Source organism: Schistocerca gregaria, chromosome 1 (genome assembly GCF_023897955.1).
Source record: "Schistocerca gregaria isolate iqSchGreg1 chromosome 1, iqSchGreg1.2, whole genome shotgun sequence".
Taxonomy (NCBI): Eukaryota; Metazoa; Arthropoda; class Insecta; order Orthoptera; family Acrididae; genus Schistocerca; species Schistocerca gregaria.
The window spans coordinates 109220872-109244124 of record NC_064920.1 but is presented as its reverse complement, the minus strand read 5'-3'; the positions used below and the strand labels follow the sequence as shown (position 1 = coordinate 109244124).

The window sequence follows — 23253 nt, the reverse complement described above, 5'->3', positions numbered from 1 at the left end:
TTGTTCAAGGATAGTTCCCTCAAAAAGCATTAATAATTTACTAATAACTGGACATCTGACTGGGAACTGTTACAACGAAAATCAGTATGCAGGCATACTGACATTTGATTATGCTCTGGCCATAAGAAAAATTTTGGCAAGGGATTGATTGATGTATTTTACATGCCTGATAATCCTGCTAAAGGTGTGGAATGTCCTCATCTGTTTTTGGGCAAGAAGCATATTTCCTAGCAAGATATTTCATCATTATAATTCCCTGGTACATTTGGTGAAGAAATTTCAAGTTACGTTATTGCAGGAAGGTTGGACCTGCATACATGTACACTTTTGAAAGCTTGTAATTGTATAATATTGATGGGGATGGATGTTCTGTTGTCAGTAGAGCAGTTAGCCACCATTTAATACTTTGCTGAGAATAGCATTTTGCCTTGTAGCTTTTGCTATGTCCTGTGACATGATGGGGAATTTGTTCAAGGTTTGGATAATGTGATGGTCTATTTGAGAGCAAATGTTTCTTGGGTATTGAGCTCTATATCCAGTTCATAGACATTCTAAAGTGCTCAAAAGTAGTTTTTCATCACCCCTATGACTCCATAGTTTGTCCTCTTTTAGTTGGAGTTGGGTTGGGTTGTTTTGGGGAAGAGACCAAACAGCGGTCATCGGTCTCATCGGATTAGGGAAGGACGGGGAAGGAAGTCGGCCGTGCCCTTTCAAAGGGACCATACCTGCATTTGCCTGGAGCAATTTAGGGAAATCACGGAAAACCTAAATCAAGAGGGCTGGACGCGGGATTGAACCGTCATCCTCCCGAATGCGAGTCCAGTGTGCTAACCACTGCGCCACCTTGCTCCGTTTTTGGTTGGAAGCCTGTTACTTAATATTCTTTTCACCACACAAAATCTGCATACAGCCACATTTTTAACACCACTTATCACTGCAAGGGTAATTTGTGAGCAGTGCAGTACTGAGACAGTATCCTTCAAGCAGTTGCGCAGCCCTACACTACAGCCAAGGGTACATCTGTTAAGAGGAAGATGCACGAGCACACTGTAGCCACCTTGTGAGCACCTCCCTCCAGCAAGTAGGAATCAAGCCAGTAGGTGGGTGGGCCTATTGTACCTGATTGCACAAATCAGATTAAACTAGCTTAGAACCAGTTAAAATAATGCAGCACATCATCATAAGAACTATCCTTGTGCACTTGATGATCACAGGAGGACAGTTGTTTGAACACAGTACAGGCAGATATGCTAGTAGTGAAAAAAAAAAAAAAATTGGAGTGGTTTAGAAAATCACCACCATTTGAATTTTGTTGAGGTTGACAGTAATAAATTCAAATTTGAAAATTGTGAAGTCCATTGCTGGAACTGGTCCTCAGTAGAATTGGGCAGTATGGCTTTTGCACCAAAGAAGAAAAGTAGATGAGTGGTCAGTAATTAGGTGAAATTTGTTGCCATATAAAAAGATTGCAACTTTCTGTACACCAAAAATAATCAATAGGATCTCTTTCATATTTAAGAATATTGTTCTCGTGTTGATGACAACATTTGTTGTGCAAAAACTGAAGGCCTCCTGGAACCATTTGAAAATTTGTGATGAATCTGTGTCAATTGCTCTGGGCAGAAGCATCTAGAAGAAGTTAGCAGCAGGTGCTGTCTTGATTGGTATGCTGCTCAACAGTGTGTGCTGATTTTAGCTTGCTTTTAATTGAAAATTCGCCTGGGATAACTCAACATTTGTGCCATACCCGCAAAGCTTCAAAAAATGAGTGACGTAGGGTACTTGAGGGGCCAACAGTCTTGCTGTACTGGTAGCACCTGTTCCAGTTAAGCACTGTTGGGCTGGGCTAACACTTGGGTGAATGACCGTCTTGTCTGCCGAGCACTGTTGGCCAGTGGGATGCACTCAGCTCTTCTGAAGCAAACTGAGGAGCTCTTGATTGAGAAGTAGCTGCTCTGGTCTCGTAAACTGACACACAACTGGGAGATTGGAGTGCTGACCATATGTCTCTTCATATCCACATCCAGTAACGTCTGTGGGCTGAGGATTACCACAGGGGCCAGTCAGTACTGTTGGGCCTTCATGGCCTGTTCAGGTGCAGTTTAGCCCCCCCCCCTCCCCCCCCCCCCCCCCTCTTTAAGACTACTTGAGGCAATAATTGATTTTGCCTTGGAACACTTGCAAATTATTAAGGTAAACACTCTGAACTGGAACAGCTGAACCATATCCTTCCTAAGGGCTTTGATTACCTCTCATTATGATATGAAACAAGGGATGTCCTACTCCAGATCCTTCCAACCCCTCCTAAAATGGTGTTCTGCCATCCACCCAACCTACACAACATTCTAGTCCATCCCTATGCCTCTTCCAACCCTTTCCACGGGGATCATATCCCTGTGGAATACCAGGGTGTGACACCTTCCCAATCCACCCACCCAGCACTTCCTACACAAGTCCTGTCATAGGCTTATCCTACCCCATCAGAGGCCGGGCCACTTGTGAAAGCAGCCATGTCATTTATGACCTCTGCTGCAAATGCTGCTGAGCCTTATATGTTGGTATGATTACCAAAGAGCTGTCCACAGGAAGAATGGCCAATGCCAAACTGTTGCCAAGAAAAAAGTTGACCACCAAATGCACACCATCCAGCTGAGCATAACATGCTTAATTTAAGTGGTTGCCTTCACAATCCAAGCCTTCTGTTTTATTCTCTCTACCATGTTTGCCTGAAATACACAGTTGCAACACATCCCTTGCTCTTATAATCATCTTGGCCTCAGTCTCTGGTAACCTACATCTATTTACTGATTCCACAAGTCACTGTAGGATTCACAGCTGCGATTACCCTTTACCACTACTAATCATTTTCTTTCCTATTCCACTTGGAAAAAGAGCCAGGAAAAAAGACTACCTATATGTCTCCCTATGAGCCCTGATTACTCATATCTTATCTTCGTGGTCCTTATGTGAAATGTGTTTTGGTGGCATTAGGAGTGTTCTGCAGTCAGCTTCAGATGCCAGTTCTCTAAATTCTCTTAATAGTGTTTCTCAAACAGAATGTTGCTTCCCCTTCAGGGATTCCCATTTGAGTGCACCAATGTCCTCACCACATCACCACATCGCCACTTCCCACTGGCTCCAACAACCATGCATTACATGCCTAGCCCATGCATGCACTTACTGCCCTTCCCTCCCACATTCCTAGCCAGAGAATGAACTGACTCCCTCTGAGCTGATAGCCTTCCATCCCCAACCTCCCTCCCTCTCTCTCCCTCCAACAATCTCATATGACAACCCGCACCTCAGCCTTACTCACCTACTGAGATGCAGCACAGGCACTGTATATCCAACTGGCATCATGTACGGCTCTAGGGGAGAGAGTGGTTCGAAAAATGATTACTCTGAAAGCTAACAAGTTTTCTTCCTTTCATTTTTTTGTGTGTACCTGTTCTCTACTCAACACTTCTGGTTTCAATGAGCACTCTCTTTACTCCATAGCATTTATGTTCTACCAGAACCTCTCTACAAAATAATATGGAAATGATACATTGCTACTCACCATATAGAGAATGCATTGAATTGCAGACTGGCACAATGGAAAAGTGCTAAAATATAAAGGTTTTGGAACAGGTCTTCCTTCTACAGTAGAAAACTCAGATACACATTTACACTAGTGCAACTCACACACACACAAACACATGGCCACTGTCACGGTCTCTAGCACCCCAACACAATGACAATGTGTGTGTGTTTTTTGTTGCAGGAGGAGGACATTGTCCGAAACTTTAATATTTCAGCACTCCTTTTCATTGTGCCTGTCTGTGACTTAGTGCCTCCTCTGTATGGTGAGCAGGTATCTATCCCTTCCACATTGTTGTTATAACATTTAGAAAGGTTAGATTTAAGGTCATGGTGTGAATGTGTCTGAGATGTTTAGCATTTGTTGAATTGTGACAGTAATACCATGTGGGTAATTTACAGATTGTGGAATATATGTCATGAGCTGTTCTAGGTGTTATTGCAATATTACAGGAGCACTGGGGGCAGAAACTGAGGCCAGGCAGATTATAGGAGTGAAGGATGTGTTGGAAGGACAGCTCCCATTTATGTTGTTTAGAGAAGGGTGTGTTCGGGGATGGGGTTTAACACAGATGGCATTGTTTGTGAAGGAACTATTGTGATCAAGCATGTTGTGCTCAATAGTGTGTTTTACCACTGGGTGGTCTACTTTCCTTTTAGCCACAGTTTGCCAATGGCAGACAGATTGCTGGTAGTCTTGGCAGCATAAAATGCTGTGCAGAAATTCCAGCAGAGCTGGTATATGACATGGCTGCTTCCAAAAGTGACCCTACCTCTAATAGCATAGAATGAGCCTGTGACAGACTGAAGTAGAGTATACTGGGTGTGTGTATCATACAGATCTTGCATCTGGATCTCTCTCTCACAGATATGACCCATGTGGCAGGGTTTGGGAGTGCTGTGGCAGAGGGATTGAATAGACTGGGTGATTGGTGGAATACTTTTTCGAAAAGGGTGGGTAGAATGTTCCTTATTTCCAGGCGCAATGATAAATGATCATTTTCAAAGAATATAATTCAGTTGTTTCAATCCAGGATAATATAGGGTGATGATGGGTACACTTTGCAGCTGGTTCTTGGCAGTGGGAGGATTAATCCTGCATGGAGGTATGATGTGGGAAATCTGTCTGTGGACTAAGTTTGGAGACGACTGTCAGTGACGGCCTTAAGGAGATATTCGGCATACTGGGCAAGGTAATTTTCATTATTGTAAGTGGCCATGGGAGGCCAGACTATATAGGAGTTATTCTTTGGTATGAAAGATATGCAGCTATCAGAATGCAGGTACTGTTAATGGTTGGTGAGATTGGTATGCACAGAAGTATGAACAGAGCCATCAGAGACATGGAAGTCAATGTCCAGGAAGGTAACACTTTGGGCCAAGGAGGACCAAATTAAGCAAGTAGGAGAGAAGGTTTTGAGCTGAGGAGGAATGAGGATAGGATGTCGTGCCCTGGATCTAGATCATGAAGATGTCGTCAGTGAACCTGCCCCAGACAAGGAGTTGGGGTGGCCGGGAAGGTTTCTGTTAGGTGACTCAGGTGACAGATTGGTATTGGAATGTATCAGATGGATGCCAGTGGTCGGGCTCCAGATTTCTTTGTGTGTATGGGGTGGTCAGAAACAGTCTCAAAAGCTGGTAAGGGTATTGGTGGGTTGGTTGTGCTGAGAAATAATTGGACAGTTTCCTCATCAGTTGACCAAGTGTCAAAACTTGATTTTGAGTTATTAATCAATATGTGAAAGTGTAATATGAATACAACATCTGTACCAAATCTAGTTTTTTAAGAAGTAAAATAATAAAACTGAATTAAATTTAGATGCTCATATCTTAAAATCATGTAAAATATAACAAACTCTTATTTTATATAGAAATGGTGCTTGGTCGTGTGATACTTTTATATATGATGTTCTTTTCTGCATTTTGCATTATCTGACTCCAAGTTCAAGCATACCGTTTAGTCAAGTGATGCAGACTAGAGAAGAATGTACTGTCGTTGATATCACAAAATACAATATGATTATATTAGTTCCGGCTATGTTTAATGATATTTAACTGATACATGAGGAAAATAGCGTTACTATTCTTGGTTTATGCATGATATTTGCCTATTTATTGAAGTAATACCTGCATAAATACCTTGAAGAAAAACTCTCCTTATATATCCAGAAAGTAATGTATTCTTTCTGATGTAATTAAAAAACATATCTAGAAATAAAAAATTATGACAATAAATAATATATTTTAATGAGTTTGAAGATGTAAATATATTTTACTGGTACTAACATTGATTCTTAACATTTACACAACTGATTTGAATACATCAATACTTGATAGCTTTTGCAACATTCCAAAACTATTGCATACATTTAATTTAAATAAAGTTAAGCTACTTCATTTTTATTATAAATTATAATAAAAGCTGTTACATCTTACAAAGGTTTGAAGCCATCAATGTCACCCTCGAATTCAAGGTTGGTGAAGAGCTTGCAGTAAAAATCTTGTGCATAATTTGGAATAACATCCATTAAAGATTGAATATCTTTTAGCTTGACTTCAGAAATTGTCCTCCTATTTGGATATAGAGGTGTTAAGAGGGCACAAAAATTAATTTTGTTCTGCATTTGAGGAGATCGATCAACTGATTTCTTCCCAATGTCAACTTAAAATGGTTCACCAGTAAATTCAGTTTTGAACAGTATATTGAATGGTTTCTATGTCTCTCACATACAACAAGTTTATTTTCTCATTCTGGGAGTTGGATTTGTGATTTACTATGCTGTTTTCTATATTTGACATACTCTTGAAATATTGAACTTACATTCTATGGACAGTAACAGGATTTCTTTTGCAACACTTTTTCGTTGCATTCATGTAATTGCCTGGTGTATAAAGACTCTTTTGCAGTGTGAGAGTGTATTCTATGCCTTCAAAATCAGTCATTTGGAAGAAGGCAATGTGAAGGTATAAGAAACCTCTACCTTATTTTCTGCAATGCAGGATGCTGATCTAAAACTGATTTTAGCATTAGAACCATCTTGATGTTCGTATTCTGTCCACCTCATGAATCAGACCACAAAATTACTTCTTTGACTGTCAATACCTGTTCCATTGACTGTTTTAATAAACAGGATGCTGCTTCCTGTGCTCCACATTATGCCTCACTTTCTAACCAGACATAGCAGTATCCTTTGTCATTAATAACATTATGAATTACTAGGTTATATAGCCACAGCTGTCACTTGTAGAGCAGAATGTTCATAGGAATTTTTGGAAGCGGAAGTGGTTTTTCGAGGTCAAAACAAAGAATTGTTTATTCTCATCTTCTTTTACTCTGAAAATATCCGAAGATTTCAGATCATGAGCAGCCTTCGCTATAATAAGGTGAGTATTTTTTGTTGCTCTTATCTTGTATTGTTTGCTGCCACTGAATCATCGCAATTTTTTATGAGACTGTCAGATGTGTCACAAACATTACATGTTTATTTTTGTAACTTCTTTCTTCATAAATTAAATTTGGACAAGAATATTTTCTTTTAAGATGCCAGTTATACAGGATGTGACTATTCTTCTTCGTACATGGCATTAAGTGTAATTTCTGGGGTGAGGAATTCTCTACTTGTTTTGCTTCTTCTGTAGTGAGATTTGTATTTAGATAATTTTCTAATGTGATTTATTACTTCTTCGGGAAGCATGTTTTTTCTGCCGCATTAGGGTCCCTAATGCTTTGTGGTGATATAATTTTCTTTAGAGCCAGATGTATCTTTCCACTGGATATTCTAAAAGTCTGGAGAAAGAAAGTGTTACATATAGGTATCCCACATACTTTGTACATCCTTGGTTTCGTCGTTATCTGTGAATTCTTAACTTTCTTCCTTTTTGCTTCATTTTCTGACCTCATAGTGCAAATTAGTGCTGTTCGAGCATCATGTAAGTCAGTATTGCAGAATTTCCCAGACGTGTCTTTTAAAGTATCCTTTCCTTACTTAGAAAAACATATACAGGGGCAGAGATATCCTCTGAAAACTTTCTTTTCTTTACTTTGCCACTTTAGGTTATGTATGTCTAATTTCTAATGTATTTTGCTTCAAGAATCATGAAAGAAGGTTGTATACATGGAAGAACCCTGGAGATTCTAAAAGGTTTCAGATAGATTATATAAAGGTAAGACAGAGATTTAGGAACCAGATTTTAAATTGTAAGACATTTCCAGGGGCAGACGTGGTCTCTGACCACAATCTATTGGTTATGAACTATAGATTAAAACTGAAGAAACTGCAAAAAGGTGGGAATTTAAGGAGATGGGACCTGGATAAACTGAAAGAACCAGAGTTTGTACAGAGTTTCAGGGAGAGCATAAGGGAACAATTGACTGGAATGGGGGAAAGAAATACAGTAGAAGAAGAATGGGTATCTTCGAGGAATGAAATAGTGAAGGCAGCAGAGGATCAAGTAGGTAAAAAAGATGAGGGCTAGTAGAAATCCTTGGGTAACAGAAGAGATACTGAATTTACTTGATGAAAGGAGAAAATACAAAAATGCGTAAGTGAAGCAGGCAAAAAGGAATACAAACATCTCAAAAATGAGATCGACAGGAAGTGCAAAATGGCTAAGCAGGGATGGCTAGAGGACAAATATAAGGATGTAGAGGCTTATCTCAAGAGGGATAAGCTAGATACTGCCTACAGGAAAATTAAAGAGACCTTTGGAGAAAAGAGAACCACTTGCATGAATATCAAGAGCTCAGATGAAAATCCAGTCGTAAGCAAAGAAGGGAAAGCAGAAAGATGGAAGGAGTATATAGAGGGTCTATACAGGGGTGATGTTCTTGAGGACAATATTATGGAAATGGAATAGGAGGTAGATGAAGATGAAATGGGAGATATGATACTGCATGAAAAGTTTGACAGAGCACTGAAAGACCTAGATCAAAACAATGCCCCGCGAGTAGAAAAAACAAGGCCCCGAAAGTAGACAATATTGGGAGAGCCAGGCCTAACAAAACTCTACCACATATGAGACAGGCGAAATACCCTCAGACTTCAAGAAGAATGTAGTAATTCCAATCCCAAAGAAAGCAGGTGTTGACAGATGTGAAAATTACAGAACTATCAGTTTCATAAGCCTCAGCTGCAAAATACTAACGCAAATTCTTTACAGACGAATGGAAAAACTGGTAGAAGCTGGCTTCGGGGAAGATCAGTTTGGATTCCGTAGAAATGTTGGAACACGTGAGGCAATACTGACCTTACGACTTATTTTAGAAGGAAGATTAAGGAAAGGCAAACCTACGTTTCTAGTATTTGTAGACTTGGAGTAAGCTTTTGACAATGTTGACTGGAATACTCTCTTTCAAATTCTGTAGGTGGCAGGGGTAAAATATAGGGAGCGAAAGGCTATTTACATTTTGTACAGAAACCAGATGGCATTTATAAGAGTCGAGGGGGCATGAAAGGGAAGCAGTGGTTGGGAAGGGAGTGGGACAGGGTTGTAGCCTCTCCCCGATGCTATTCAATCTGTATATTGAACAAGCAGTCAAGGAAACAAAAGAAAAGTTCGGAGTAGGTATTAAAATCCATGGAGAAGAAATAAAAACTTTGAGGTTTGCCGATGACATTGTAATTCTGTCAGAGACAGCAAAGGACTTGGAAGAGCAGTTGAACAGAATGGATAGTATCTTGAAAGGAGGGTATGAGATGAACATCAACAAAAGCAAAACGAGGATAATGGAATGGAGTTGAATTAAATCGGGTGATGCTGAGGGAATTAGATTAGGAAATGAGACACTTAAAGTTGTAAAGGAGTTTCGCTATTTGGGGAGCAAAATAAGTGATGGTCGAAGTAGAGAGGATATAAGATGTAGACTGGCAATGGCAAGGAAAGCGTTTCTGAAGAAGAGAAATTTGTTAACATCGAGTATAAATTTAAGTGTCAGGAAGCCGTTTCTGAAAGTGTTTGTATGGAGTGTAGCCATGTATGGAAGTGAAGCATGGACAATAAATAGTTTAGACAAGAAGAGAATAGAAGCTTTCGAAATGTAGTGCTACAGAAGAATGCTGAAGATTAGATGGGTAGATCACATAACTAATGAGGTGGTGTTGAATAGAATTGGGGAGAAGATGAGTTTGTGATACAACTTGACTAGAAGAAGGGATCGGTTGGTAGGACATGTTCTGAGGCATCAAGGGATCACCAATTTGCTACTGTAGGGCAGCGTGGAGGGTAAAAATCGTAGAAGGAGACCAAGAGATGAATACACTAAGCAGATTCAGAAGGACGTAGGCTGCAGTAGGTACTGGGAGATGATGAAACTTGCACAGGATAGAGTAGCATGGAGAGCTGCATCAAACCAGTCTCAGGACTGAAGACCACAACAACATTTGTCATCCTTATTTGTCTGTTTTGTGATGGGTATTTTCTTGTCTGCCCCTTCCTTGGTCTCTCATTTGGAGAGACTTCCATGTCTGGAATTTTACATTTCTTGATCTAGTATTTCTTCACAGTCCACAGAAATTTCAGTTGGGCTCACAGCACCCAGATTGGAAACATTACTTCTTTCATGATATGACTATACAGTAGTTACGGGCTTTAAATTAGACCTTACTGGACTCAGGGAGATCAAGAGCTAATTTATATGAGTGATCAAGTACTGTACCTAGTGTTGCAAAGGTAGCTGACTGGGGGCCTGCTGCAGCTTCACGTTCCTGGGTATGGAAAACCAGATGCTTTATTAAGCATAGTAATGAGAAGGTCACTTTCATGGAACATAACTAGAACAACCAACAAGTAATATGCAGTATTACACTACAAATTGCCAATGTTATATTAAAGAAAGTAACCTGAGTTTCTTCTTCTTCTTCACAATTCTGTTATACATTCTGTTCATGTTTTGCACATTTCCATTTTCCCGACAATGCTTAAGAACAGTGAAAACTAAAAAATATGTTATTAGAGGTTTGTCTCACAATCAGAAACACACAACTCGCAGGAGAGAGAGCCAAAGAAAGTGTGCAGACAAAGCATTAATGCACCATGTAACAAAATGACACTCATTTGCCGCATAGCTAACTGGTTCAAAATAAAACTAAGATTATGTGATTACTGAAGTGGAATATTTGGCACTTGGTTCAAATTAACTTCCTATTGAAAATTCAACCATATTGATGTCAACTTTCTTGTGAATAATTTACTCCTTCGCATACGACTGGGTGCAAAGCTCTAAAAATGTACAAAATGGTGCTTGGTCGGTTGAGGCATAAAACCATCCAATTGTTAAGAAAAAATCAGTATGTTGTGCCGTTTCTGCGTTAACTAGCATTGAAGTTAGTCAATCAGGCTGTTGCCCATGCAAATTCAAGTTGGCTTAATGATAAGGAATGAGGTCGTTGGTTTGCCATCTGAAGGGTGCTGGGAGAGGTAGTGTTCAATGATGGCAAGGTCATGGACATGGGGGATGTTTATGTGTAGGGAGATGGCATCGACAGTAATGAGTAGAGATCTATAACCAACCATAAATAAACCAACAGTTGTATTTTCATGTCTGATTTATTCCAGAGGTAACTGGTTTCTGCATCCACCATCAGGCCCTCTATGATAACATTATGCCTGAGTTTGTATTGCCAGACAATATATCATGCAAAAGCAAATCAGTATCCACACCAATGTATGTAACATGGCTACACACTTGTAAACAATCTGAGCATGACTCACGTGTTCGAGTGTACAGCTGTGTTTCATGTGCTGGTGCAGATACTGGTTCACTTTTGCATGATATTTTGTCTAGCAATATAAGCTCAGCCCCTATGTTACCATAGAGTGGCTGATGATGGTATAATGAAATGCCAAAGCCTGTTGCCAATGGAATAAATCAGAGACAAAAATACACATATCAGTTTATTTATTGCTGGTTATATCAATATTGGTTGTCAACCCGCTTAGTAAGGGTAGATGAAGTGAAAGTAGAGATGTAGATAGTATAGCAGCAGCGACGGTTGAGGGTCAGTGAAGGAAGTCATTTGTGTCTTTAATATGGGAGGTTAGGCTACAAACTACAATGAGACATCCAGGATTGTTGGCTTTTTGAAGTTTGGGAAGTGTGTAGATGGAGTGTGTGTGTGTGGTGGTGGTGGTGGTGGTGGGTGGGTGGGTCGATGGGGAGGCGTTGAGGAGGTTGATGAATTTAGGTGAGAGATTCTGGGATGGGCCTAAGGACTCAAGTAAGGATTGGAGCTTACACTGGACTTCTGAGCTATGATGAGGCTTGTAGGTGAAAGAGTCAGACAGTTGGTGGATGCCTTCTGTCACTGGTTCATCATGATGGTGATAGAGCATTCGTATGCAGGATGATTAAATCAGAGTCTGTCTTAAGGTTTGTTCCACTGATTGGTGTGTGTTCTTAGCAGGGGACCTGGAGGAGGAGGATGATGCTAAGTTGAACATAAAGAGTTCCTGGAAGGCAGCCAAGGAGTGGTTATGTGGGAGAGGTGGAGCGACATGGATAGTGGACTGTACTGGCAAAGTAATGTTCACTGTTGGGATTAAGTTGGCTTTTGTTTGCTGGGGTGGTAGCAGAAAAGTGTTTCTGCTATAGGTCTTTACCTACAGCATGGTTGGATTCATATGTGAGGCTGAAGGTGAGAAGATCAAGGTTTTCGATGGACAGGTTGGCAGCTTAGTCTGTCCAGTCCTCCAGCACCACTGTGCTGTTCTGAGCAGGTGTGTGAGTCAGACTGCTATGTGCTACCCAAGCAGGAAATATAGAAAAATATGCTCGCAGTACGGTGGTAACAAGTCTAAGAGGCGAATGTTGCAGCATACTTTTATAAGCAGTATTTTATCACTAGTGATTTTTTTTTCAACTTATTATTCTTTTACCAAATCAGTAACATTATTGTCCAATTATGTAAGTGCTCTAGATAGTATTTATACAATGAGAAGAACCAGACATTCTTTACACCCCCTCCATTCAGGCACAAAAATTGCTTCAAACTACACTACTAAACACCTTCCCTGTTCAAGTGGAAGTGCACCATACTTTAAACTCATCATGTGGGGTGGTTTATACAAGATCACTCGGCAGATTATCAAATGAGGACATTCAAAATGACCTGTCTGATCAGGGAGTAACAGACCCGCACTCATTCCTGATGTTTGATGAAGTTCAGCTTACATCCACCATTAAAGCAGGATATGAGATAATTTCAGTTCGCCCTTACATCCCCAACCCTACGCATTGCTATTGGTGTCAGAGGTTTAATCATACCAGCCAGTCATGTTCAAATACTGCCAAATGCGTTACCTGTGCAGGTGTGCCCATGAAGGTGATTGTCCAGCCCCATCCCCTTGTTGCATCAACTGTATGGGCGACCACGCTGCTTTTTTTAGAGATTGCCCTATTTTTAAATCTGAGTGAAGGAAAAAGAGTCTACGTGTGCTGCTTGTAAATTATTCTCCAGTAGAAAGTCCACTGTGCTCCCAGCTGGTAAATATAGCACTTTCCTCCCGTCTCTTCAACCTACTAAGGAGTTAACCATGCGAACTTGCGATCTTACCTTTAGCACCACCGTCATCAGATCGGCCAGCCCAGAGATCGCCCGTTCGACCTCCCTACTATCACCTGCTCACTGTAAGGCTCAAAATTTCATTGGCTCCTGCTAAATCATGGGCTCCAAAATTGGATGCTCGGACTTCCAAAAAAAGAGTCTACTCATGAAGATTTTTGATGTTCCCAGACCTTACAATTCTCAACTCCTCCCTCATATCAATGTCCTGCTTCCAAGAAGGCTCATAACAAAAACAGTTCCTCTCCTTCTCCACCACCACGTGTCTTTTCTACTGTGCCACCCAGTGGTAGCCACTCTCGGCCATCTTCCATGTCACCAAGACACACTGCTGGTGGCCATCCACCAGCCGATCACTGGCAGCAGGAGCTACCTCTGAACAGCCTATGGATCAGCCTCTGGCTGAATGCCATTCCATGCTGTCGGCCACCGGCTCTCAGTGGTTGCTGAGTTGATGGCAACCGTCGTGAGATTTTTCCTTTTTCGTCCACCCTATGTCTATTATCCATGGGAATATCAGCAGAATTTACTCCAGTCAAGATGAACTGTCAATTCTCTTAGAATCCTACTCCCCGATCATCTTCTGTCTTCAGGAAAAAAAGGTATATCGCCACGATTGCTTTGTCTTCCCTCATTACCAATCAGTCTGGTTTGATCTTCCCTCTGTTGCTGGCATTTTGGCACACGGGGTACTTATGATTCTTCTCCGTGATACTATCCATTATCATCCAATCCACTTACACAGTTCCTTCTAAGCTGTTACTGTATGTCTTTCCCTTTCTGCATTTACCTTCTCTCTTTGTACCATATACATTCCATCATCCACACCAATAGCAAGAGCCGGTCTCCTTCATCTCCTTGGTCAGCTCCCACCCCCCTATTTACTGGTTGGAGACTGCAACGCCCACCACCCGCTTTGGTGATCTCTGCATCCTTGTCCGAGTGAGTCCCTATTGATTGACCTCTTCCAGCAAATAGATCTTGTTTGCCTCGACACTGGGGAACCTACATTTTTGCCTGCCTCCATGTCAACCTACTCTTATTTGTATCTTTCATGCAATACTATTTAGCTAGCTCAGCACTTTGAATGGTTTGCTCTTGCCGATACAAACTCTTGAGTGACCATTTTCTGTGTGTCCTTTGATTACAGCCACAACTGCCATCTATGCGCCCAAGACACTGAAAGTTTTCCCAAGCCAATTGAGCACTTTTCTCCTCTCTAGCAACATTTGATGACCATCAATCTCCTAGCATCGACGATCAGGTCACTCATGTTACAGAAGTTATTCTTACAGCTGCGGAACATTCAATACCTCGTACCTCCCCTTCGCCCCAGCACTCCCCAGTTCCTTGGTGGAACGAGGCATGCCCTGATGCAATACATGAGCAGAGACGTGCTCTTCGCATTTTCTGCCATCATCCTATGTTGGCCAACTGTATCATCTATAAGCAGTTACGTGTGGGATGCTGCCATCACATCATATACAGTAGCAAGAAGGCATGCTGGGATTTCTTTACCAGCTCCTTTAACACCTTCACTCCTTCATCAGTTGTTTGGAGTCGACTCCGACAGATATCTGGCACATCCAGTTTTTCCCCAACCTCTGATCTGACTGTTGCACAAGATGCCTTAGTGGACCCACTCGCCATCTCTAACTCAATGGGTCGACACTTTGCTGAGATTTTGAGCTCTCCTAATTATGCACCAGCCTTTCTCTCACAGAAACAGGTAGCAGAGGTGCGACTTCTTGCTTTTCCCTCTCAAAATCGTGAAAGTTATAATGCCCATTTTTCTATGTGGGAACTCAGATATGCACTATCCTCCTCTTGCTCTTCTGCTCTGGGACCGGATGGTATCCACACCCATATGCTGCTGCATCTATCATACCCTAGCCGGTGCTACCTCCTTCACCTTTATAATCGACTTTGGGTCGACAATACCTTTCTCAGAACATGACGGGAAGCTATCATCATTCCTGTTCCAAAACCTGGAAAGGACAGATATCTGCCTTCCAGCTATCGCCCAATCTCTCTCATGAGTAGTGTTTGTAAGATTTTGGAGCAGATGGTAAATTGCCGTTGCCGTTTAGGCTGATGGCTGGAGTCCTGAAACCTTCTAACAACTGCTCAATGTGGTTTCTGAAAGCAATGTTTCGCAGTTGACCGTTTTGTTGCTCTCTCCACTTATATCATGAACAATTTTCTCAGGAAACAACAGACAGTAGCTATACTTTTTGATCTGGAGAGGGCATGTGATACCTGTTGGAGGACAGGCATCCTCAGAACACTGTTCTCTTGGGGCATTCGAGATCAGCTACCCTGTTTCACCTGTGAATTTATGACAGAGCGCACATTTAAGGTGTGGCTGATAACTACTCTACCCCCCACTTTCTCCCAAGAAAACGGGGTACCCCAGGGCTCCATGCTAAGTGTTGTACTGTTTGCCATTGCTATAAATCCAATTATGGACTGTCTCCTTCCTGATGTCTCAGACTCCATCTTTGTCAATGACTTTGCAATCTACTATAGCTTTCAACAGACCAGCCTTCTTGTACGACGTCTTCAAGGATGTCTCGATCACCTCCACTCATGGAGCATCAAATATGGCTTACGATTTTCTCCAAGTAAGACTGTCTGTGTAAATTTTTGGTGTCATACAGAGTTTTATCCACCTTCCCTACATCTAGGCCCTTTGGACCTTCCATTCCTGGACATCACCAAATTCTTGGGACTTCTGTTTGACAGAAAACTGTGCTGGTCTTCCCATTTTTCATATCTTTTGGCTTGCTGTCTGCAATCCCTCAACAGCCTCCATGTTCTGAGTGGTACCCCCTGAGGAGCGAACTGAGTGGTCCTCCTCTGCCTCTATTGCACCTTAGTGGACTTGAAATTGGACTATGGAAGCATGGTTTACTCCTCTGCATGGCCGTCTATTCTTCGATGTCTAGATTCTGTCCACCACTGTGGATTGCATTTAGCATCTGGAGCTTTTTACACCAGCCCTGTGGAGAGCCTTTACACTGAGACTGCTGAACCTCTGCTGTCCATCCAGTGAGCTCTCCTTCTGTGTTGTTACACTAGTAATCTGTCTTCCATGCCTGCTTATCTGATCCATGTCCTTTTTTTTTCGACACCTCCTTGGATTTAGGGTATGCAGGAAGCCCTTCTTTTCTACTGCCACTGGGAGTCGTCTTCCGTCAACTGCTACATTCAATTTCCTTGCAGTTTCCTAAAACTTTCTTGATAAATGGGGGTATAATGCCACCTTGGCTTCACCTCCAGATCTGCCTTCTCCATGACCTTTGTCTGCGACCTGAGGATAGTACCCCCAATAGGTTATCATTGGGCATTTGCCGTTCTATGAGCACAGATGGAGGATGCCACATTTATTTACACTGACAGCTCCAAGACCACCTTTGATGTCGGGAGTTCTTATATTGTTGCTGACACCACTTTTAGATTTCGGCTTCCTGACCAGTGTTCAGTTTCTACTGCAGAGCTTTATGGTGTTCTCCATGCTGTCCAATACATCTGCCACCATCAGCAGATACAGTATATTATATGCTCGGATTCGCTCAGCTTCCTGTTCTTTATCCCATCCACTCTGTTGTCCACCAGATTCAGGACTGCACATGTTCCAGAGGGAACGGGGAGGGGGGGGGGGGGGGCATCTCTGCGACGTTCCTCTGGATAACAGGGTGTGTTGGTATACACCAAAACGAGGGAGCTAATATAGCGGCAAAGGCTGCTGTTTCTCTTCCTCAACCCACTGTTTGCATGGTTCCCTTTGCCGATCTACAGAGCGTTTTATGTCATCGTGTTGCTCTTTTATGGCACACTCATTGGTCTGCACTCAAGGATAGTAAATTACAGGACATAAAACTTCTTCTCTGTGCTTGGACCTCTTCCTCCTGGCCTTGTTGTCGGTAGGAGGTAATTTTAACTAGACTCCAGATTGGGCATTGTCTTTTTAGCCATCAACATCTTTTAAGTGGCGCTCCTTTGTTCCTACTGCTCTCAATCATGGACGGTGAGACACCTTTTACTTCAGTGGCCCTATTTTAATCTGCTACACACCTGTTTACCACTGTCGCCTGATATATCTTCCCTTTTAGTAGATGGCTTGCACTCGGCCGATAGTGTCCATGAGTTTATAAGTGTTAGTGGTATGCCATCCTTCATTTGAAGCTCTTTTTGGGGAAAACAACCCCCTTCAGTAGCACTTTTCTCAGATTTCCTTCCATTTTTAGTTTCCCTCCTTGTTGGGTTTTGCGCCCAATGCCGCTGATTTAAATTCTTGTTTTTATCCTTCACTAAGCCACAGAATGGGTGCTTTTGACCATAGCTGTTTTGTGTCCTTAAACCATAATAAATAAATAAAAAAAAAATTTTAATGAAGTAAAATGCTTTACATAGAGGCATTTAATATTAAATTGCAATGTTTGTAAAGAGAAATTTCCACTTTGCAGTATGTAGACCACCTGAAACTATGATTCATAATGCAGCCAAACAGTTGGAATTACGCAGACTGAAATCTGTTGCAGCCAAACGTTGAGGCCATTTAATTTTGTAATAGGAAAAAAAAGAAGGATCGCACACTCATGTTGTGCCAAACATTGAAATAACAGTAGCAGTTTGTCTGTGCAGTTGAGGATATTGCTCATGGGTTACCATTTTTAACAGCATTCTAAATTCCTCCTGCAGAAACAAAATGTATAGTTTTCATCAATTATGTCTGTGAGTTGTTCACAAAACATTGATTATCTTTCATTTGTGTTGGTAGTGTTCTTCTGTTACTGCATTTATTTGGTTATGTGTTTATGCACTTGTTTCTTTAAACCTTCATTACATGCAGTTTACAAGATTTTATCTCTTCTTTATTTACCTTGAACTCAGTTTTTTCCCTAAGGACTGACTTCAGTTCAGCCAGCATTCCCTCTTGTTCATCAGAAACAGATGTATTATATGGGATTTGTGACTGGTGGTGTAATGAGATTCTGATGAGTGTTTTTTCCAACTCATAATAGTGAAATGGCATATTAAGCACTTTGCATGGCCTTCAAGTGATACAAAAAATTGAAGTAATTCCCCTTCTGCGGTGAATGATGAGGCTTCTTCAGTTTTTTTTACAAATGCATAGACAGCATAGTATTCCTAATGCAGAATGTCTGTCTAAAAAATGGTATTGCTACTTAACTGCTTTGCACCTGTCTTGCTGTAGCAGTGTCTTGCTGCAGCCTCCCATTCCATTCCCTCCTCTCCTTTCAGCCCATTCATCACTGCACTCGAAGTGATAGGCAGGAGTGCAGCCTTGGCGAGGCCTGGACTATATGTACATTGTTTCTACTTCTGCCTCTACATCTACATACATTATATACTCCACAAGCCACTGTATGGTGCATGGCAGAGGATACTCTGTATGTCTATTAGTCATTTTCTTTCCTGTTCCACTCGCAAATAAAGCAAGGAAAAACGAGCCTTATATACCTCCATATGAGCCCTAATCTCTCTAATGTCATCTTTATGGTCCTTACATAAAATGTATGGTGGTAGTGGTAGAATCATTCTGCAGTCAGCCTCAAATGCTAGTTTTCTTAATTTTCTCAATAGTACTCCTCAAAAAGAACATTGCCTTCACTCCAGTGATTCCCATTTGAGTTTCCGAAGCATCTCTGTAATACTTGCATGTTGCTTGAGACTACCGGAGACAAATCTAGCTGACCGTCTCCAAATTTCTTCAGTATCCTTCCTTTAACCGGACCTGGTACAGATCCCAAACAGTTGAACAGTAGCCAACAATAAGTTGCACTCATGTCCTATATATTGTCTCCTTTACAGATGAACCACACTTTCCTAAAATTCTCCCAATAAACCGAAGTCAACGATTCGTCTTCCCTACTGTAATCCTTACATGGTCATTCCATTTCATACTGCTGTGCATTGTTATGCCCGAATATTTCAAAGATATGATTGTGTCAAGCAGCACACTACTAATGCTGTATTCAAACATCATAAGTTTGTTTTTCTACTGATTTACATTAACTTACATTTTTCTACATTTAGAGTTAGCTGCCATTCATCTCACCAACTAGAAAAATTTTGGCTGAGTCATCTTGTAACCTTGTACAGCAACTCGACTTTCCCATACACCACAACAAACAGCTACAGACTTCTGCTTACCATGTCTACCAGATCATTTTCATGTATGGAAAATAACAATGGTCCTATCATACTTCCCTGGAGCGCTTCTGTTGATACCCTTGTCTCTGATGAAAAATTTGTTGTCTAGGACAACATACTGGGTTCCGTTAGTTAAGAAGTCTTCAAGCCATTCACATACCTGGGAACCTATTCCATATGATTGTACCTTCATGAACAGTCAGTAGTGTGGCACCGTGTCGAATGCTTTTCAGAAATCTAGGAATATGGAATCCACCTGATGCCTTTTATCCTTGGTTCACAGGATCTTGAGAGAAAACAACAATGGGAGTTTTGCATGAGCGATTCTTTCTAAAACTATGCTGATTTGTCAACAGGAGTTTTTCCTTAAGGAAATTTATTATATTGGAATTGAGAATATGTTCAAGGATTCTGCAGCAAACTGATTTTAAAGATATTGGTTTGTAATTTACACTTCTTATGTACAGGAGTCACTTGCATTTTTTTTTTCTAGTCATTTGGGACCTTATGGTGGGTGAGAGATCCTTGATAAAGCAAGTTAAGTAAGGGATCAGTGCCGTAGCGTACTCTTTGTAAAAATGAACTGGGATTCCATCAGAACCTAGTACTTATCTGCTTTCAACTCTGTCAGTTGTTTCTCTACAACAGGGATGCTTATTATGTTGTCGATATGGGCTGTCCTCAAACAACAGTATGTTTGTAAGATTCTCCTGTGTGAACGATTTCTTAAGTGTAAAATTTAAGCTGGCTGGAGTAGCCGAGCAGTTCTAGGTGCTACAGTCTGGAAACACGCGACCGCTATAGTCGCAGATTCAAATCCTGCCTTGGGTATGGATGTGTGTGATGTCCTTAGGTTAGTTAAGTTTAAGTAGTTATAAGTTCTAGGGGACTGATGACCTCAGCAGTTAAGTCCCATAGTGGTCAGAGCCATTTGAACCATTTTGTAAAATTTAAAACTTTGTCTTTACTTTTGCTGTCTTCTACTGTCACACCAGACTGATCAGTGAGTGACTTGATAGAAGCCTTAGACCTACTTAATGAATTTAGCTATGACCAAAATTTTCTTGAATTTGTGGCAAGATCTGTTGCTAAGGTATGACAGTGCTAGTTGTTGTAAGCTTCATGTATGGATCTTTTTACTGCTGCAGAAATTTCTATTAACTTTCGTCAGTCATCATTTGTATGTGTCCTCTTTCGAACTGAGAGTGCAACACCCATTGCTTCCTCAGCATTTTTCGAATTTCATGTTAAACTACAGTGGTTCTTTTCCATTCTTAATCCACTTACTTGGCATATACTTCTTCAGATTATGATTTACAATCCATTTAAACTTTGCCCATAGTTCCTGTATATCCATCATACTGGAACTAAAATGATGTTAATTGATTGAATAAGTAGGAAGCTGGCAACTGTGTATCTGTTCTTTCTAGCAGAAATACTCTCCTAGCCTCCTTTATTTATTTATTAACTTTAGTAACTAAAGTCACTATGATGACATCATGGTTACTAATCCCTGTCTCTATATTGAAGCCGTTGATTAAGTCAGGCCAATTTGTAGCTACAAGGTCTAAAATATTTCCATTCCATGTGAGCTGTTGAACTAGTATCTCAAGACAGTTTTCAGAAAACATGTTCAAAAGTACTTCACAAGATTGCCTGTCTGTACCCCCTGCAGTGAATCCATAGACATCCCATTCTATAATCTGTAGGTTAAAATTGCCCCCAACTAATATTGCATGAAATAACTTCTATTATTTATTGTGGTTGTGGTTGTGGTTGTTAATTGCTGCATTCACCTTAAATTTACGCTTGTTACCCAACCAAAGATGCCATTAAGAAGTATATGGCTTGGCATGTAAGAATCCCTAGGTCCCTGGAGAGGCCTGTGCAAGATGTTCAGTTAATTGACTTCACACGATGTTCTTATTGCAAGAATAAATACTTCTTTCACCTTAGCTGCAATGGCCCAGAAGATAAAGTGAGAGGACATATTTGAGTGAAAGGACACTAAGTGTGCTAGCAGTTCTGTCCATAGGTCAAATTATTGTCTCTGTACTAGAGATGACCAATAAACACAATCAGACAGAAGGCAACACATCAATAAGTTTATTTACACTGTGCACAATTAATAACTGAGTTTTACATAATATTGAATGGTTCTAGGTTTTCTTGTGACACTGAGTTATTTACAAAGAGAGTAAAGTTCTTGATTGTAATAAATAGTTTCGATTGCTGATACACTTATATGAGTCACTGAATATTAGTAATGTTCAGTACTGTCGTGCTATGACAATGACTTCCCTTACTGCAGTATTTTGTACTGACGTTGGTAAGTCTGTCAATGCACTGAATCTCAGGGAAAGCTCTGAGTGCGTCGGCCAATCAGTGTTGTCGTCAGTGAAGTCATGTAATTGTCTTCTGGTGATTTTCATGTGTGGCACCACCAGACAGGGCACAGTGGGTGATGGAAGAGGGATGATCGCTCAGTGGGGTGCAGATGGAAGGTTTAAAAGCGCCATGTCTTGCTTGTCTGTGAGCAGCGCGACAGGTGCAATCGATAAAGATGCTGTTGATAAAGATGCTCTCGGTACCGCAGAAACAGAGAGTGGGATTTCTGACAGCATTACAGATGTGAGCATTTTGATTGACTTACCACAAGATGATCCCATCTCAGTTTACTATCTAACCCATCTGGAAGCCCAGGAACTTCACACATGGATCCTTATCCAGTGTATGAACTGATCTCTACTTCTGATACTTGTGTGTTAGTCTTATTTGTTTGGGATTGCGTTATGTAAGGTTGAGGGTTAAGCCATTGGTTGTAAACCTGTTCCATTATTCTCCTTGTTGTGTCTAATATGGATGTATTGTGACATTTTATCAATATACAGGGTGATTATAATTAAAGTTCCAGTTTGAGCATACTGTGAAAAAAGAACCACTGATCAGAATGATGTCAAATTTGAACAGAATATTATCAGAGAAGGGGGAAATTTTGTGGAACCAGAAAAATTTAATGAAAAGTTCCCCACTGGATGGCACTTTAAGCTATGTAACATAAATGGGTTTGGCTACAAATGATAGATGAATCACAGTGTGACAGCTATTGTTTGAGTTTCACATTGAACCAACCATACCATACCAAACTATAACCCTACACAACCCCTGCTCCCAACCCCTTGCTCATGGCTCATATCCATGTTATAGACCTAGATGCAAGGCCTGTCCCATACGTCCTCCCACCACCACCTACACCAGTCCAGTTACAGCCATCACCTTACCCATTATCCCATCAAAGGCAGCATTACCTGTGAAGAAGTCAGTCATGTGATCTACAAGCTAAGCTGCAACCATTGTGCTGCATTCTATGTGGGCATGGCAACCAACAAGTAGTCTGTCCACATGAATCGCCACTGACAAAATGTGGCCAAGAAACGGCTGGGCTACCCTGTTGCTGAGTACGCCATCCAACACGGCATTCTTAATTTCAATGACTGGTTCACAGCCTGTACCATCTGAATCCTTCCCACCACCACCAGTTTTTCTGAATTGCACAGGTGGGAACTCTCCCTGCAATATATCCTATGTTCCTGTAAGTCTCCTGGGCTCAATCTTTGATAGTCATTGTCCTCACCATGTCCAGACATATGTCTGCTTGTGTCTGTGTATGTGCGGATGGATATGTGTGTGTGTGTGCGCGAGTGTACACCTGTCCTTTTTTTTTTCCCCTAAGGGAAGTCTTTCCGCTCCCGGGATTGGAATGACTCCTTACCCTCTCCCTTAAAACCCACACCCTTTCATTTTTCCCTCTCCTTCCTTCCTTCCTGACGAAGCAACTGCCAGTTGCGAAAGCTCGTAATTTTGTGTGTGTGTATGTGTGTTTTGTTCATGTGCCTGTCTGCCGGCGCTTTCCCGCTTGGTAAGTCTTGGAATC

The 23253-nt window shown here is 41.2% G+C and overlaps 1 protein-coding gene across 4 annotated transcripts in view; it reads left to right on the top strand.

Moving 5' to 3' along the window:
* The window catches only part of LOC126334578 (intraflagellar transport protein 20 homolog), a 79679-nt gene that overhangs the window by 4955 nt on the left and 51471 nt on the right, over positions 1-23253 (top strand). For 3 of the 4 annotated variants that reach the window (XM_049996967.1, XM_049996976.1, XM_049996990.1), the window contains exon 3: positions 3764-3853. The exons of the other annotated variant lie outside the window; for it this stretch is intronic. In XM_049996967.1, coding sequence (XP_049852924.1) covers positions 3764-3853 — 90 coding nt within the window. The remainder of the gene's footprint in view (positions 1-3763; positions 3854-23253) is intronic. 4 annotated transcript variants of the gene reach the window in all.